Source organism: Chelonia mydas, chromosome 3 (genome assembly GCF_015237465.2).
Source record: "Chelonia mydas isolate rCheMyd1 chromosome 3, rCheMyd1.pri.v2, whole genome shotgun sequence".
NCBI lineage: Eukaryota > Metazoa > Chordata > Testudines > Cheloniidae > Chelonia > Chelonia mydas.
In genome coordinates this window covers 115,269,018-115,288,008 of record NC_057851.1, presented here as the reverse complement: position 1 = coordinate 115,288,008, position 18,991 = coordinate 115,269,018, and the positions used below count along the sequence as shown (strand labels likewise).

General features: G+C 42.3%; 1 protein-coding gene across 28 annotated transcripts in view; it reads right to left on the bottom strand.

The window, feature by feature from the left end:
* ARID1B (AT-rich interaction domain 1B) overlaps window positions 1–18,991 on the bottom strand; it is a 398,263-nt gene that overhangs the window by 21,278 nt on the left and 357,994 nt on the right. For all 28 annotated transcript variants that reach the window (XM_037895036.2, XM_037895046.2, XM_037895048.2 and 25 more), the window contains 2 exons: window positions 14,689–14,898; window positions 10,878–11,082 (listed from right to left, as the gene is read on the bottom strand). In XM_037895036.2, coding sequence (XP_037750964.1) covers window positions 10,878–11,082; window positions 14,689–14,898 — 415 coding nt within the window. The remainder of the gene's footprint in view (window positions 1–10,877; window positions 11,083–14,688; window positions 14,899–18,991) is intronic.

The following is an 18,991-nucleotide window of genomic DNA, read 5'->3' as shown; positions in this document are numbered from 1 at the left end:
ACAAAAATGTGTACACCACTGCTAGGAGGAAAAATCCAGAAGGAGGCAGCAAGGGTTAATCTGTTCTGATTTCTGGAAAGGGACAGTGGGTCAGAGTTGGCCCCAAATCCTAGGAATCACATCATCTTGATGGATGCAGCTCACTCTTGCTTGAAGAACGCCTTGCTTCGGTTTGCTTCATTCACATCTGTAGTGAATCTTGCCAGTATCTGGAAATAATTCCTGCTCCTGAAACATCAGGACTTTTGCACAGCTTGTTTCATTAGTCCTAATGGTGCCATCTTTGGTCCTCAACTTTCCCAACTGTATTTGATTTATGCCCATATAGTAATGAAGTTCTAAGAGCTTTTAAAAATCACTGAGCCCATTAATAGATGAAGAAAACCAAAACACAAATACAACACAAAACTCATGTGCAATGAACATTACATTTGACTTGGAACTTTGGGTACATCTACGCTGCAAAAAACCCCCACCAACCCTTGTGGCAGCAAGTCTCAGGGCCTGGGTTGCACTATGAGGCTAAAAAGAGCAATGTAGATGTTACTGCTCAGGCTGGAGTGCAGGCTCTGGCAGCCGGTGAGGGGGGAAGGTCTCAGAGCCTAGGCTCCAGCCTGTGCCTGAACCTTTACATTGCTATTTTTAGCCCTGTAGCATGAGCCCCGCGAGCCTGAGTCAGTTGACCTGGGCTTTGAGACTCACTGCTGCGGGTTTTGGTTTTTTTTGCAGTGTAGACATACCCTTTGGGTGCCACGGCAATACACTTTTAAATAATAATACTAATGAAAGTCACCATGTGCATACACAACAAACCCTTTGACTACATGAAAGAAGTCGAGTGATTCAGCTGTTACACCGCCCCTCCTCCCCACCATACATCTCAAGGTATCCACTGACACCAGGCAAATTCTACATTACTTCCCTGAAAAGTCCAAAAACCTGAAACCATTTCTGAGTTAAGTTATACAGATTGTAGAGTCAATATACTAGAACCAGGTAAGCATCCTAGCATAGTCCCATGCTATTTACTATAAAATACAATATTGCCTCACCACTATATTTCAAGCTTCTCTCATGATGGGCCATTAAGTGCCAATTAAATTTTCCCCTAACTCACCTCAGGCAAGAAGAACTTAATTTAGATCTAAAAAATAAAGCTGACAGCAGTTAAAATATATTTGCAGTATTTATGGGTTGCATAAATACACCATATTTTTATTATAAAATAATAATACTCTGTTTTATAGTATTTCCTTATATAAACAGGTCTGACTCAAAAAATCAGAAAGCAAAATGAGATACCCAGCTGAGAACTTGAAAGCCAAATTTCTACCTGCTGGCTGTTTTTAAAAAATGAATGGTAACAAACAGCTGAAAAATGTGTTGTGCAATAGAAATGCCAATACCAGCACAGTGAATGCAAGCTTCCCGAAACTACTTTGTCAGTGTGCCTCAACTTTGACCTGGCAGGAGCACTTCTAGAGATGTGAGAGCATTACAATGTCTGTGCCTGTAAGGTTGTGGAGTGCCTACAAGGACATAAGTGTGTGAGATGTGGATCCTGTCCACTAGGAAATGGACAGAGAACAACAAGTAGGCCACTGAAAAGTTAATCTATGGTTTTTAAAGAGTGTTAATGTACAAAATACATTCTTCATGGCAGAAAAATCTAAGCTCCTCACTCAAAACAATGGTTATTATAGATAGGGCAGACTGAATTGCCTATTATTAAGATTGCCCGACACTTCCCTTTATTATAAGACCCTGTTTGCCAAACTTTAACCATTTGGACTGAAATTTTCCAGACCAGGTATCTGCTTCAGGATGAATTTTTTATTTGGAAAGTTTCAGTCAAAATGGTTTAGTTGTTTCTGGGAATAAAGCTCAGGGAAAACACATGGTTTTACCCATTTAAAAAAATCTGGCAAGTATTGTTACAGAAGCTTTAGTGTACTCATGCTTTGGAGCATGGGCTTTAAGTCTGGTGTGAGGCGGTCTTTGTGTCAGTGGTGTGCCTTTTTCCGCCTTTGTGAAAGTCCTTTGTGAAAGCCTTTGAAAAAATCAGTTTGCAAATGCTCACTAGTGACTTGCTAGACCACAGCTTAACTCCCCCAAGTTCCTGACTACACTGAGCATGCTCCAGTCTAGGGCTGGGCAGGACTTTCCCTGAAATTTCTGTTCCTGGTTGCTCTGGGCTGTGCTGGATCTGGGTCTGGGCTTGGAACAAACAGCAGAAAGTCCATCTCTTCTGTGCTCTCAATGCTCTGCCTGCTGGGCCCAGGCTGATGGGGAAGTTGTCTGAACTGAATGCAGAAAGGAAAAAACCTAGACCAGGAAGGATGCAGGGGTAGTAGACTGGGACAAGGAGCCTGGGAGGGGGAGGACTGGGAACCAGCAGGTCAGGGGACTGAGTTTGTCTAAGGGATTATGGGGGGAGACCAGAGCTAACTGGGACTGGGAACCATTGGGGTGGAGAAAAGTTGTGTGTGTGGGGTAGACGTATGATGAGGAGGGTGTGAGAGAATAGCTAGGACTGGCTGGGCAAAGAGAATGGGAAGAGGAGCTGGATGTCAGGGGACACTGAGATTGGATGAGAAGCCTGGGGAGGGAGACTGGGACTGGCAGCTAGCAGGAATAAGGAATGTGGAAGTGACTGGACATCAGAGGAAAGGAGATGAGAGACAGAGTGGATGTGGAACTGGGAGAGGCGAAACTGGGACTGCTGGGCAAGGAGACTGGAACTAATGATGGGGTGAGTGAGACTGGCACGGGGAGTTTAAAGGGTGGACTGGCTGGGCAACACCAAGACTAGGATGAGAAGCCTGAGGTGAAAATACTCAGACTGTCCGAATAAGAAGAATGGAACTGGGACAAGGAGCCAACGGTAGGGAAGAGACAGGACAGGAACAGGGGCAGAGGGAATGCGGCAGAAAGGGTCAAGGCAGAAATATCTGTGCCCACTACAGCACATTTCTCTCCAGAGACTGAAATGGAGCCGAGATTCCTGAGTCTCATTATTCCTCTGCTGTTGGCAAATATCTGTGAAACCAACTGGCAAAACAACTCATCACCCTCTAGTGCTGGTCCACATAGAGGATGACAACCTACTATTGCTATCAGTTATTCCATTAGCTCAAGAGGTCTGTTAGATGGATCTAAAGGTTTCAACTGCTGATGAACCACATGGGTGTCAATAGGACACCACATGATGGAACTTGCACTCAGAAGTTAGGAAATGCCAGAATTAAGGTTGTCTATGCTACTTAATTGGCCCCTGTGCATATGCATTATGATATAGTCTTTAATTACATGATCACATACAATTTTTCCACAAGACCCCTGCCTCATTTAGTGCACAGAACTGACATACTCTGGGGATGAATCAGCATTGTGTAGTGAAGGAGACTGTTGTCTGTAGGACCCTTGCCTCATTTACGGTAGAAGTTGGAAGGTATGAGGCAGGGGATTACAGGAAGAGAAAGAACTTTCTCATGCTTAAGGCAATTGAATGCTGTCCTGGGAATTGGATACTATCCTTGTCTGTATTACACAGTTCCCATGTGATACTAGGCAAGTCACTTAAACCAAACTTTTCATAGGTGGTCACTCACAGTGTTCTTCATTTACTTGATATGAGACCCTGTGGTCTGATTTGCAGAAGTGCTGAGGACTCATGATTGCAACTGCAGTCAATGGGAGCTGTGCTTTGAATATATTAAGTACTATATAATGCTAAATACTCTGAAAAATCAAGGTCCTAGGTGTCTCAAATTAGGCTCCTCAGATTAGTGGATACTTTTGACCATGATCTCAATTCCTCCCTGTAAAATGGGATAATAACCCCTCAGAACACAGGGGTTTTGTGAAGACAAATTAATTAACGCTTGTGAAGTACTCAGATATTATACTGATGAGTAACATAGAAAAGTCTATGAGGAAATTAATAATTTTGTATTCAGAGCAGTAAACAAGGCCTTAGGCTACACAATGAACAAAATACTGAACTGGAGGAGAAAACAAAATATTGAATAGCTGCTCACTAAGTGATCAATGTCCTTTCTGCGCACTGAATGAGGAATTGGTCCTTTGGAAAAAAACAGTATGATCATGTAATTAAAAGACTGTCCCATAATGCATACGCACAAGGGGTCTGAGCTAAGACTGCACAGGCAAGCTTAACTCTGGCATTTCCTAACTTTTGGGTGCTTGACTTTGCCATCACAATAATGTTTTCTGAACATAGCTTTTGTGTATGTTATATAAATACCGTGTACACACACAGGTTATTTATTATTTATACTGAGTACTGTCCAATATGTAGTAATACTTTTCCAGTTAGAAATCATGAAACTAAACCCTTTTGTCTGTGAGTCAAAGCTGCTACCTGCTCCTCCTTCAAATCTCTCCTTACATGCCACTTTTGTTTAGATTTTCAATGCTACGTTGTGTTCTGACACTGTTTACATCCATCCTTGAAGCTTATCTTTTTGTTTCTACTGTAACTGTTTAAGTTGACTGTAAACTTCTTAAAACAGGGACCCTGTCTTGTTACTTTGTCAAGTTCTACATAAGCACTCAGTACTATAAAACAACAACAGAGAATTAAAAAGAAGGAAACAGACAATTATTTGAAGTGTTTAAGCTGTGGATACAAGACCATACAACGATGGCCAGAAAAACGCTCCTCTGTGTCTAGTCAACTCGTGTCATATGTGATTTTTCAACATACAAAAAAACCTGAGCAGCACCTGCCTTATAGGTGCCACCGCAGAATTTAAAAAATTGAAAGAAAATTGTCTGAAAGCAACATGTCTTAAAAGCCTCCTATATGGACCAATTTGATGCTAGCTGCTTCCTTAAAAGGCCTGCAATGCTAGGGAGTGTGATTTCAGGAAAGACCCTTTATTTACAATAGTTCAAATGTGCAGTTAATAAAAACAGAAAAAAATTCTTCCTCTTGCCAGAATTATTTTTCCTTCAGGGAAGAAAAAAAAAAAAAAGAATGCAACCTCTTGAAACTCCATTACTAGGAGGCCTGACATGCTCTCTAGGATATCCCTACCTTTTGCCAGAAGCTACAAATGTATACGCTAAAGTAAACAATGGAAAGGTTACTGAAGGTTAAGTACATTCACATACTTCAGACTGAACAGCCAGACGCCACGCTGGGAAGATAATTTACACAGCATGAACCCAGTGCCCTAATTCTGACTAGGGTGGGGGTGGGGAGGGGAGAGTTAGTCAGATATGCCACAGGTCTACAGTGAACAGAGGTCAGTGAGAGGGCACCTTTATTTATAACCCAGACCCTTTTCTCATTTATCTTCCACTGGGGATTCCCCGGTTGGCTACATGACAGGTTTTGTGACATCACCTGTCAGCTAATAATAGAAATTCAGTCAGCCACCTGCCAGTAAAGATGGATGGGTTTTTGGTTACAAACTTACTAATTGAATGACTGGCTTTTTCCCCCCCTCCACCCCAAGTCTTGTCTCTGCTGCCAAGGAAACACAGAGAACAGGCTGTTGGATCTCTGTGTTACAACAGGAGCACAAACTTTCACAGGTTTGCTATCATATGATCTCAGAGACACCATCAAGACCAAAGTCTTGTCTGGATTTTATTCAGGAGTTCCCCCAATCTATTGCTGAGTACTGCCCAACGTTCACCAGGTGCTATGACAGGAAGGTATGGTCCCACATATATGTTTATATATTCTGCTAAGAATTATTATTAGCAATATTTTCCAATTAGAAATGATGAAATGGAATCCCTTTCTCTGTGTGTCAAAGCTGCTACATGCTCCCCCTTCAAGTCTCCTTACATCCCACTTTTGTTTAGATTTTCAATGCTATGTTGTTTTCTGACATACATCCATGAGCTAACCCACAACCAATTCTGAGCCAGTACAATAATGAGTAATAAACCCCAAATACACAGGCTAACAGTGGCCATAACTTCCAGATGCATGTGTACCCAATTGATCTGTTTATTGTGGCTAACAGAATTTCTTTTCTGACCAACGAAAGAATCTATAGTGTCAGAGTGGAAAACAGATCGTATATGTTGGAAGCTTTTTGCAATTTGCCTCCTGGTAACCATTAGCGTTTTACCATAATGGCCACCTTGTATTTTCAATTTAGAATTTTCCACAACATTCATATATATTTTGGTTAAGAATATCAAAACACTAAGGAGCTTATGGCTGTATGGAACACTCTGTATTCTTCACAAGAATCTTCAAAAAGCATTAGCATCCCGGATAGAACACTTATGAGGATCTTGCTATTCCGTAGTGCTTGTCTGTCTGCAAGAAGCAGCTCCATGACATGTTCAAGGCCATCTCTTCTCATATGATTTCTGAGCGGACTGGAGAATTTCTGACAGTAGCATACATTCAACTCATGCTTTAAAATGGACAATTAGAACAAAAACAACAGTAAGTTGGTTGAGGTGTAGCTGACTCTGGCCTCCATTGAACAAGGCCCACTGACCTACTGCTTTGCTGAACTAGTCCAACTCTTCCTTTGGAGTTGTTGGGATATACCTTGAATTGTCACAGGCAGCAAAGACAGCTAAATTCTACCTTCAGTTACCACCCATCCTCACTGAAGTCAAAGGGTTACAAGAAATGTAAGTGGTGGTAGAATTTTGATCCCCCAACCTCCTTATGTAAACCATTGGGCTATGTATCAAAGCACACTCTTCAGCCACAGGATTTCAGTCCCTTTACTTCAGGGCTTTGGTTTTATTTCTTCAAAACAAAACTGTTTGATACAAGTTCAACATACCAGTCACATGCTTTCTCCCGACCCAGGGTCTTCTGCAGGAGCCTATCTATTCCCTGAAACTCTTACATTCCTTCTTAGCCTGCTCCCTGCAGCATTCCACTCCACAGGCCATCTACCAGGGAGTAGCATATGAACTCTGAACTAACTCCAGCAAGGAACTAAGGGGCTACAATGCAGAGCATTGCAAAGCATAACTCCTAGGCTCTCTGCTGCCTAATCAGAGTCCTCAGCCCCAAGGTAGGTGCCCAGGCTCTGCATAAAATGCATGGGGCAAGTTAGGCACCTAAGAAAGGGAGCCTCAGAAGCCAGCACGCTGACTGGGGAGCCACCTAAGCTAGACGGGAATGAAATGCAGAAGAAAAGGGCAGGGCTTGGGGCTCAAATTCACAAAAGTACCTTGGCACCTAACTCGCAGCGATCTAGGCCTTAGGTGCCTGACTGACAGCCCAAGGAGGTGCCTGTCTATGCTCGAGTTAGATGCCTAAGGCAGATCTGCCCTTTCTGAAGAAGAGAGAGAGAGACTGACTCTATAGCCCCAGGTCAGTCCTTTCTCGGGGGAAAGGGGAGGAAAAAAGAGAGAGAGAGAGAGAGAGTTTGACTTTGACTTTATAGCCCAGTGGTTAAGGGCACTCATCGGGAAGGTGTGACACACAGGTTCAAGTCCAGCCTCCAAAATACATATTTAATTATTTATACACAATGAAACAGTTCCAACAGGAGAAAAGAGAGAGGCCGCACTCAGAATACTCAATAGCCCAGTGGTTAGAGCACTCACATGGGAGACCTATGTTCAAATTCCTGTTCCAAATCAGGCAGACCAGCAATTTGATTCTGCGTCTTGCACATCCCAGGGAAGTGCTCCCTAATCACTGGGCTACTGGGTACTCTGAGGACAGACTGACATGCACATGAGTGAAAAACTGCTTGCCCCCGGTTGTCTTTTGTGCAAGTCCTGATCCAGCAGACATGCTCAGAGATATGCTTACTGGCTTGGGCCCTACGAGCGAATGACTCATTTGAGAATCCTGCTGGGGCTTAGGCATGAGTGAAGGCACAAAGCAGCTTGTTAGCTGTGGGGTAGCCATAGAACTTAGGTGGCTTGGCACTTGCCCACTGGAGGCACCTAAATGTTGGAGTTCGGTGCCCAGGTACCTTTGTGGATCTAGCCCTCGGTTCCTCCCCTGACCCAGAGACTCTGGTAGGATCCTTTCTACTGTCTGAAAACTCTTCTTAGCAACCGAGCTACTTGCTGGTTTTCATGGAGACCATGTGATCGTCAAGCTATCACCTGAACCTCAGCCTCACAGAATCAGCTGTCAAACAGGTGATCTGTCACATGAGGGGGTTAAACCCAATTCCCTTTAGGGCAATCCTACCCTTCTTCCTCATGTATTGATTTAGGCATCAATATCGCAACTGATTCTGTGCAGTTGAAGAAGCAGGGTTCAAAAAGGCTGCTATGTCCAGCACAGGGGTGTCCTGCACAGAACCAATCTCATGATGTCTTAATGTTTAAAAGCAAGAACCTTTTAGTCTACTGCTTCCTGTTCCAGTGGGCTCCTGCTCCATTTGCAAGCCAAAGATGGATGGATTACCTAAAGTACATCTATAATCCTACTGCTTTTGTGCAGTTAAAACATTAATGTTGCCATAAACTGAAGAAAAAGAAAAAAAGAGCTGTTAAGAGAACAGGCCCTGTACTTTCTGCAGCATCTATACCTCAGCGGGATTTCATGTATTAAAGCTGATACACACTGGGAAAGCCTTTTTCCACACAGAAGTGCAGCCCATTCAGTGACACAAGTTCTTTTCCACCAAACAAAATAAACCTTGAGATCTTTGCTTGAGTCCTCCCCTCTTCTGGTCCCTATGTCCAGCTGTGTTTTTATTTTGGAAAAATAGTTTCAGTTCTGCTCCCAGACAGCTTGTTTGAACTGAATGTAATGTTGTAATAAATTCAAACTTGGACTTTGCAGTTTTCATTTACAGTTTCAAGGTGCACATGGACCTGCAGGGCAGCCCATGACATTTCTCTGCTTTTGTTCAAGGTCTGGATATTTAAATCAAGATTCTTTAACTCAAAATTCAGACAGTTTTATGATGATTGTTCCTGGACCACTAACCAAAATTACTGAATGGCAACATTGTAAGGGAGTTGGGGAGAGGAAGAGGGAAGCGAAATATTTATTTAGTTTTGCTGCTTAATTAAAAAAAAAAATTTCCTTTTCCTCCTCCCTAATGAGTCTAATGGTCTCAGTTCTATTTACTGGTCCTTGCTGTAGGTGATGCAGCCAAATCCAACAGCTTTCAATTTCGAATAAGAGTGCGTGTGTTGACTAATCTAAACTCCCTCTAGGGAGTCAAATACTCTGACTGCTGCTCTTGTTTATAATACGTGGGCCTTTCCCCCTCCTAAGCTTGTTTTTCAGAGTAACATACTTGCTTGATACAGTAAATACCTATTGATGGGGTACATGATAACCTTAAGTATTTGTAAGGTATAAACATTTAGGGTGTTATAAAGGGGTGAACTTAGTGGTGATGGAAGGTAAATTTAAACTGAATATCAGGAAAAAATTCATAATACTGAATTCTATTAGACTATGGAAGCAGTTTAAACAGAAAGCAGTTTAAACCCTATCACTGGAGACATTTACAATACTGGACAAAGCACCACAGAGAGCATCAGAAGGAATAACCCTACCTGGCAACTGAATGTAACTGCATGACTTAATAGGTCTTTTCTATTTCTAATATCTATGACAGAGGGTCACAAACTAAGGGGGCAGCTGGCTGGTTTCCTGGCTCTTCTCCTTATTTCCAGCTGCTAAAAGAAATCAAGTTATATTAAATACTTTCCTAATTTCACATTTCCATGTAAGCAACTGTTGTCACTTTCACAGGGATGATACTATGTTGCTAATGGGAGGAGGTGGCCTGTGTAATAGTGAATGCTCCCCATTCACTATTTATCTGAGATTATTGTGTATTAAAAAGTACTCCACACCAGGAAAGAGTCTGAGAATTCCATTTTTCTGATTCACACTTACAAAAGTCTTTGCCCTTCTGTGATTTCATGCAGACAGAAAATAGTGCATACCAATTAAAAGTCCTCTTTTCCTCTTCTGCCTGAAGCCAAGAAGTTAAATACTCCAAAAGGCAACAATACCTTCTATTTATTCTTTCACATGTAAACATGTTACTCCTCTACATTTCTCTAGCTTGAATGTCAATCATGATTGTCATCTTACAAGTCTTGAGTTGAATGCAGGCAGAAAAAAACAAATCTCATTCTCCTAACTACTTCAAGCACCATACTGTACATGAAGATTCATTAACCAAAATCAACCATTTGGACTGCAGTGCACTTCTACAGCTGACAATAGGATGCAGACAGTGCTGCTAGCACTCCATCTAATACACAGGATTAGCAACAATGGCAGACGAAAGTGACATATTCTAAACTACAAAGCTTGATATTGTACTATGGGTGTTCTCTAGTCTCTCAACTCTCTCCATTTGCCAGTATTTCAAATAAACAGTAGTGGAGCAGCAGGCTGAGTTCCATTCATTGGACCAAAAGCTGCCATTCTTACTCACACTGAGTAGTTCCTTTACCTGCCAGCAGGCCCACTGAAACTCAGTTCCAGATTTCCAATAGTTGAAGTGTGGGTGGGAGAATCCAGCCCTTCCTTCCTTTATTTGTTTATTTAGTCCCAGGTATCTGATGTCTTACAGAGAGCGAATGCAAGGGATGGAAAATCCCTGTAGAACACTGCTCTTATTATTCGCTTCCATTTAACAGTTTGATCGTTAGAATGCTTGTATTTTTCAGACAGAGAAAAAGAAATGCTTAAAGATGTGTGGGCATATACACATCTCTGCAGCCTACCCCTTAGAGTTAACTTTCATGCTGTCTTGGAGCCAGTTCAGAACACAAATAGGATTCCCAAGGAGTATTTATTTAGCTAGCTTATCTAAGGTTAGCAAGGGATGCTTCTAAAATGTTTGCTGGGACAGGAGATTTGAGATGCAGGATGTAGTCTAGTGAATTATTGTACAAGAGGCTGCAGTACTTCTACTTACCAGGAGATGGCGGCTGAATCTTAGGTTGTTTCTTAGTATCTCCAGTGCTGAAGACCTCTGGAGGGGGCTCCTCCCCTCGTTCAATCTTACACTCGAAGGCAAACAGGTACTGAATATACTGTTTTTTCAGGGAGCTGGCTGCGCTGCTTGAAGTGCCAACATTCAGGTTGGTTGCCAACTCGCGCCACTTCTTGTTTTTATTAACCTACCAAAATAAATGGCAGAAGTATTGGTTTGCAGCAAAGCAGCTTGTTTAAAGCCAAGAGGAAAAAAAGCACTTAATGTCTTGGTTTACTTTTTTTATTTGCCTCTTTTAACTAATGCTCATTACTCCCCCCATTCAGTAATGCACAGACAGCGTTTACAGTTATAAACCCATTAAGGAACCTGCTGATAGCTACATAAAAAGCTTGTTGAGAGTCTTCTGCATGGTGCATCTTTTAAATGCCTTGCACTCTTCCAAGACTTGTGCTGTTCAGTTAGCTATTTATCTCCATTCAAATGCACACTCACTGACTCTCTCTCTGACACACACACACCCCTATTCTAATTAAAAAAGCAGCTTCTAAAAACTAATTTAAAAAGCAATAACAATGTTATTCTGCAGTTTAAGTGTTTCAGCGCTGATATGAAAAACGTTTGCTCCAGAACAGCCAACAGCTGTCAGATAGTTTAGCCTGTAATTTCTGGTTCAAATCCTTTCACTTTAAGGCTTCTTGTGGGATTGATCAATGATCCCATTGCAACAGGAGATGCAGAGTCAAGTGAGGCCCCTTCTTATTAATTAAGACAGACTTCAAACACACTGGGACAGTGCAATAATGTTCTGTATTATAGTTCTGCTGGCACAAGCATGCCATTGGTGTGAGCCGTGTTTTGCAGTGTATGCCAGAGTATTGCAAGGGACTGTTCAAAGTGCGTTCTTAAATTGAGGCACACTGGATTTACCACACCAGATCAGACCATTGGTCCAGCAATGCCTCTAGTAATGACCAGTATTTTTCCTTTAAACAAAGGTGAAAATGCCCCAGTGTGCATCAGGCTAGATGTGCAGTGCTGGGTGTTGAGCACTATCAGGTGCTGAGCGTCACTGAAGTAAATGGAAGTTGAAAGTGCTCAGTGTCTCTTAAGATTATATCCCGTGGGGGGTGGGGGGAGCTTACTTCTTGAATGCTATGATCAGTTTACATCCTGAAGCATGAGATTTTATCATCCTATCTTAGCTTAAATAGCTACAAAGTTTATTACTGGTCATATCTGTTGCCAACCTTATATGCCAGCCAAGAAGATATTTATATAGTTTTTATCTTTGTGTTCAATAACCCCTTCACAGCTGCCAGACAGGACGGTTCTCTTGGCAAAAGAGTTAATAACATGCAGACTGGCATGGTCGAGTGAAGAGCTTTATTTTCCCTGTGTATTCCAGGTACATCTGGCAGCAACCCAGGGGTCAAAGAGAAAGTTATTTTCATAAACTGGCACTTTTGAGACTTAAAACTCCAATCACACCGCCCTTTTTTGCCCATTTACTTAGCACTACGTGGTATACAATGAACACACTGCGTAATGCACGCAGATGTACTCAATGCCTAAATGTCCAGTGTATTGGCATATAAAACAAGGCTGCCAACAGCAGGTCTACCCATGGATTTGGAAGAGAGAAGCAAAGCGCTATTTGGTGTACCTTGAAATGCAATACTTCAGGAGGATAAATGCGCACCATCGCTGCACATCTACATCCTGTCACTCACTGGGCAGAGATCATGAAACGTGGAGAGCAGTGGTAGGGGGAACTATGCTTTTCAGGTGGGCACCATCCAACTATATTTAAATAAATCTCATTAGACAAACACGTGCATTTCTCTGTAGCCCTAACCAGAGAATACATGTTAACAGGCCCACAGCGAACTATCAACCTTTGTAGCCTACAAACCTACAAATCAAGTTGCTTTCAAAATTGTGTCTGAGTTGGACAGCATCTCCTCACCGGTGATATATGTTGGTCCATACTGGAAAGTAAGCTTGGGCCCAAAATGTGTTTTTTAAAAAAATAAATAAGAAATTAACCTTGTTGTAAACAAACATGCAGGCCTTTTTAGGATTTCAAATTTCAACTCCCACTTGCCTCATATTTAATGGTTTAATATTAACCAATTGTGTAGAAGCCTTTGAGCTTCTTTAGACACTGAGACAAATACTGTAGCCAGTCTTAAAAAGAGGGCTGCAGAGTGTTCTGACCAATAACAAAGTTTGCAAGCTAAGGGAAACTCCGGGGCACAAATCAGCTGGTCATTGCAAAACTCAAGATCGAATCCCACCTTTGGACAGCATTTAACAAGTGGCAAGGTGCAATACATTTGATCTTTCTACCTTCCTCTGTGGCACCAGTTAGCATCACTGGACTTGAAAGACCATGATCTAATTCAATATGCTACATCATGCTACGTACAGTACTACTGTTAAAATCAGCAGTAATCACTGTTGGAAGTGGGTTTCCAGAACTGGCTAGGTGGGAGGGTTACCAGGGGCTCACTTTCCATGGGCCCAATTCAATTTAACATACTTCTGTTTTCAAATTGTATGTTTTAGTGTAGAGATCTCATGTGTATTTTAGTTACATCTAACTAATAATTTAGGGCCTGATCCAGCAAAGTGTTGATCACCCTCAATTCCCCTTAATTCAGTTCGAGTTGTGAGCTCTCACCATCTCACAGGAAGCATTCAGCACACAGCAGGCCTGGGCCTTAGGTGGAGGGGAAAGACCATACTACATAAGAGAGAGACAGCAAGGCAAAAAGAAGGTTTTGAATCCCAAATCCAATAATGCTACTACTTAATATTTAGCATCTACTCTAGTGCTTTACCCTTTCAAAGTGCTCCACAAACATTAAAGGATCAACCCGGCTCTAAAGACACGAATGGGATTGAACTTAAATAAGTTAATGTTCACAGCACCTGTGTGAGTCAGGCAACTATTACTAACCCCAAGTCGCACGTGGGAAAAGGAACCTCACATTCTCTCACCTGTGCCATCACAGGCCTCATATTTACTCTTGGTGGGAAAGACAAGGTTCAATGCAGCAAACTGTATCTCTGACTTCTACGTCTTTTTTATTTGCAGCCCCTTCCACATTCTACCTTCCTGTCTTTAGGTTAGGTTTCCCCATTATTTATTATTATTGTATTTATATAGATTTAGACAGTGCCAAACATGTGGTAGGTATTTTCCAAACAGAGGAAAACACAGTCCCTTCCCGGTTGAGTGTACAATCTAAACACACAGAGGGAAGAATGGTTTGGGACAGACATTGCTTGCACATTAAATACTCCTGCCACTTCCTAAGAGATTTGAACTGACTTTTCCTAGAGGCATTTTCCTGTCTGAGATGGATGGATTTCAGGCTCTCTCTTTTCTTCCATCTCTAGAATAGCTGTTTTCCATCACCTGTTTTGACCTTCTTCCATGTTTCTAACCCTTCTCTTTAATCCAATGGCCTTCTCTTCTGATTCTCTCTTAGCACTACTAGAGTCCCCTTGATCAGACAGCAGCCTAAGCTCCCTTGACACTCGGCAATTTAGAGCCACACTGTGCACTATGAGAGCACTTGTGCAGCCCAAAATGAACCTCAGGGCTTGTTTACATAAACATTGAGTTCATGGCAAGCTGGAATGTAAATCTACTACAAACCGAGTGCCTGTGTGGACCTTGCCTTCATCCCTTGGCCCACGCCACTTCCCGCACCTTCATCCACCTTCATTCCCGCGCCTTCATCCCATGCCACTTCCCACGCCTTCATCCACTTCTGCTCACCTGTGCTAAACCTCCAATCTCTTTGACACAGACATAAAGCCTGAACAGGTCCAGTGGCTTCTTGCCTACAGCCGGCAGACTGGCCACAGGCGTGCCCCTTTCTTCCATGAAGGTGAGGTATCGATCCACCCACATCTTGCGCTCTGGCTCACTTCCCAGCTCATAGACTTTTGTGATCTTTTCTCCAGTTGTGGTGGAGGAACTTGATTTCTAGAGCACAAAACGAAAAAAAATAGAGTTGGGGGAAGGGTGGGAAGGGAAAGGAAAAGAAAGTAAGATACTCACAACATTGAAGAAGAGAAGATGTCAAACAAACTAAAGCTATCACACAACAGTCAGGAATGAAGGCTACTAGTTCTGGCACAAACAGTACATTCTGTCCATATACTGCAAGTTACATGATTTTAAATAAAGGGCCCAAACTCCCCATTTCCATTATTTTCTTATGTTTCTTTCATTGATCTGAGCTTTGGATCCCAGAAGGCAAGTTTCTGATGATGCCTCAAGTCATTTAAAAAATAATATCTAGTTTTTATATAGTGCTTTTCATCCGCAGATCTCAAAGCGCTTTACAATTTTAAATTAAGCTACATTAAAATCAGCCTCTTCTGAACAACTTGTAATAATACAAAGAACACCCTGAAAGAAAGAAAGCACTAAAATGCTCCATCAGAAGAGGAATTCTGAAGAAACAGCTTAGAGCAGAAGCTAGGACGACCAACCTTCTTTGGGAGCAGGGTTGGAATTGGGCAGGGGTAGGTGATTATGTCTTACCTACTCTTCCCCTCATGGCTGGCTAAAAAAAAACAAACCGCAGAAGAGGGAACCAACTGTCATTTTCTCATACCAGCCAATTTGAGTACTGGTCATGAGTAACCACTCTCTTCACTTGCAAACGTGAAAGAGAACCACAGAGTATAGCCATCACATGTATTCAGCGTGTGCAGAAAGAGCACACGTAGCACACTGATGAAAATTAGGGCTATAAACAGAAGCAGAGCCCCTTCCAAGTAGCTGGGCCAGGCAATGGGAAAATCCACAAAAGTGGAGGGTGGGAGGAAAATTAGTTCTCCCTCTGTTGAGTAGTAGGAATGGAACCATTATGTGGTTACTCCTCTAATTTGACCTCATCCCCCTCCCCTTGTAAGGAAGGGGAGGGAGAGGAAACAGCTGGTGGATCTGTGTAGAAATGCATCCACCAGCCTGCCCTGGACCCGTTCACCACACCTGTGCTATGCAAGCAGAGACCCTTGTGTGCTGGGCTCTGTGACTCACAGGGATTGCACCCCACTCATGTGTAGCTCTCTCAGTAGTGTCCCCCTTCCACACAAGATAAGTGCTCTGGGTTCTGCTGCAAGAGGGCCCTCTGCCCCTACAGAAGAGGGGAGATGATCTGTCCCCTAGTGAACTTGGTGTTATTCAGAATTAGACATGATCGGGACATTTGAACACAAAGGTATGTGGGAAGGAGATATTCACATGACATTATGGAGAAAGAAATGTATTCTGTATATATAACATATCAGAGGTGTGGCCCCGGCTGTGGTAAACACTCCACTTATCCTTGTCCACCCACTGCCCTTCCCCTTCTTAACTTTTCTCTATTTTTTTTTTTTTGCCTTGTAGGGTAAAATATTTTAAAATAAGCAAAAAAAATTTTTGGACTGATCAGCTCTAAATAAAATTCCCAAATGTACTTTGGGATGAGTACAGAACGAGCTCCCTGTTGATCACAGGGTTCTGAACGGGGCTTGGCACTGTGGCACGATGCAACATGTAATGTGGCGACACGCAGCTTCCAATAACTTTAGCCTGTTGATTACTGTGGTGTTCAGAAAGCCAATGACAGCTCACATAAAGCATTGCCACCAATCACCTTGTACACTTTGGTCTGGAAAATCTGAAGAGCTCCAAATCTCACTCTGGTCTCTGCCTGAAACTTGACAATGTTGGGGAAGAGCCAGGAGGGAAGAGAATCAGAGCCAAGAGGATGTGACCCTGCAGTTCCATTGTTGTTGTTATTTCCAGTGAATGGATATTAATTTTAATTAAATAAATAGCCTCCTGAAAAGCTCCCCATTTTGCTAACTGAATTTCTAATTTCTTCAGTTGTAATCCTCCCTACTGATATGTATGTAATATTACTTTCACATTTTGAAATTAGAAGGTGCAATATTGAATTCAGTGAACCAAATTCAGCTGTGCTGCAACTCTCCCGGAAGTCAATGGAGCCAAGGCTGAATGTGGTTTACCGGTTTTAAATGGAGGGAGGAGTGTGCACTGGCATAAGCCCCGTGGATTAGGCTGTGAAAGCACAAATTTAATGATTGTGTATGTGGTTGTGATATCAGTTCTGTAACTGAAATTGCTTCATCCCACGCATTTAGGAGCATTTTGTTTTTAAACAGTATTTAAACAGTAATCTTTTTACTTCAAAGATTATTAAAATGAAAGGAAAATTAAAAAAAGAGGATGGACAGTAAGTGGACAAGTCATAATCCTAAATATTTTATTCTCAAATAGGAACCTAGGGATGAGCATATAACACTGAATGGCAGAGCAGAGTGGAGCTACAGTGCTACCCACTTAAGTGAAGAACAAAATGATTCTACCTTTTACCAGCATTAATTTCACAGTCTCACATTTGTGATGTCACAGACATCATTATCTATATTCTAGGCGGGAACTACAAGGTTTTATATAGCAAATTTTATCTCCACTTACATCTAATGTAGGAGGTAATAAACTAGTTTCTATTACGCTTTTATACAAGTTCACCAGTAGAAGAATTTTCAGGCTTAATATTCAAATGAAAGGTTTTACACTGTAAAATTCTTCTTCTTTTAAACCAGTACCACTGCAAAATGGCAATTGGTTTACAGTCTTTCATACTGGGCTTATACTATCTCTATAGTATATCCCACCAAAACATATCAAATTATGTTGCTTTTCTGTAACATGGCAGCAGACTCCAAAATGACAGTATAATCTGAAAACTTTTGAAAGCTTGCAGAAGGTAAGAAGTGCTTCTCACTCTGTAATTTTCTTTTAAAACAAAACATTAATTTTAGAAGAATGCACTGGGGGAAAACAAGACCCTTTCCCCAAAGTAAATGTTTTTTTTCTCTTCTGAACTACTTTGTGCAAAATGACAGATTTTACACAAGCTTGTTCACACACTAACACAAACTGCAGTCCTGTATGGCCAGATTCAGCCTAGAGCAGGTAAGTTTTAAACCTTAGAAAATAGGGATTTATTACAGCATAACTACTGACTAACTTAATTAAAATGGGAGCACCAAGCAATATTGGAATAATAACAATTATCCTACATTTTTCTTTGTGAGTGCATTTATGGTCTGATTAAAATAACCAAGAGGGTTTAGGCAAGCTTGTCAGACCTCGCTCTATCAGGGATTGGCAACCTTTGGCACGCCGCCCGTCAGGGAAATCTGCTGCCGGGCTGGGCCGGTTTGTTTACCCGCAGCGTCCACAGGTTCGGCCAGTTGCAGCTCCCACTGGCCGTGGTTCACCGTTCCAGGCCAATGGGGGCTGCGGGAAGCGGCGACCAGCACATCTCTTGCCCCACGCCGCTTCCCGCAGCCTCCACTGGCCTGGAGTGGCGAACCGCGGCCAGCGGGAGCCGCGATTGGCCGAACCTGCGGACGCTAAGGTAAACAAGCCATCCCGGCCCACCAGCAGATTTCCCTGATGGGCTGCGTGCCAAAGGTTGCTGATCCCTGCTCTGTCACCTTGCTTCAATTCCCCTGTAACCAATGTTCCCTCTAATTTTTGACAGTCCATGTGTGCAAAAAATTTCTTCTGTGCAGATTTTTGACAGGCCGTGCGCGCAAAAAATTTCTTCTGTGCAAATTGTTGTGCTTCTGTGCAAATTTTTGTGCATGCGGTGTTTTGCAGTGTGCGTGGGGTTTAGGATATGTGTGTGTGCACACACGCGCACACCTTAGAGGGAACAGTGCCTGTAACCCTAACCTCTGCTACTCTAGCCCCAAGACTTTCCTGTGCAGAGATCCTGTCATGCCAAAGTGAGTGGTGGCTTTTGAAACAAGATGAGAAGAAGCAAACTCATTTCCATATTTAATTTGTATATTATTTATATCACACCAAAACATACACTGATGCCTCCTCACAGAACAATAATCTACCACATCTCCTATGGTAAATCTGCAAGAATCCTTCAGGCAATCCAAGGTATCTGCTTGATAGTTCATTGTCTCCTACAACAATTCCTTTCAGATTTTAGCTGCAGGTAGTTATGTCTGTTTGCATCTGTGTATGTGTG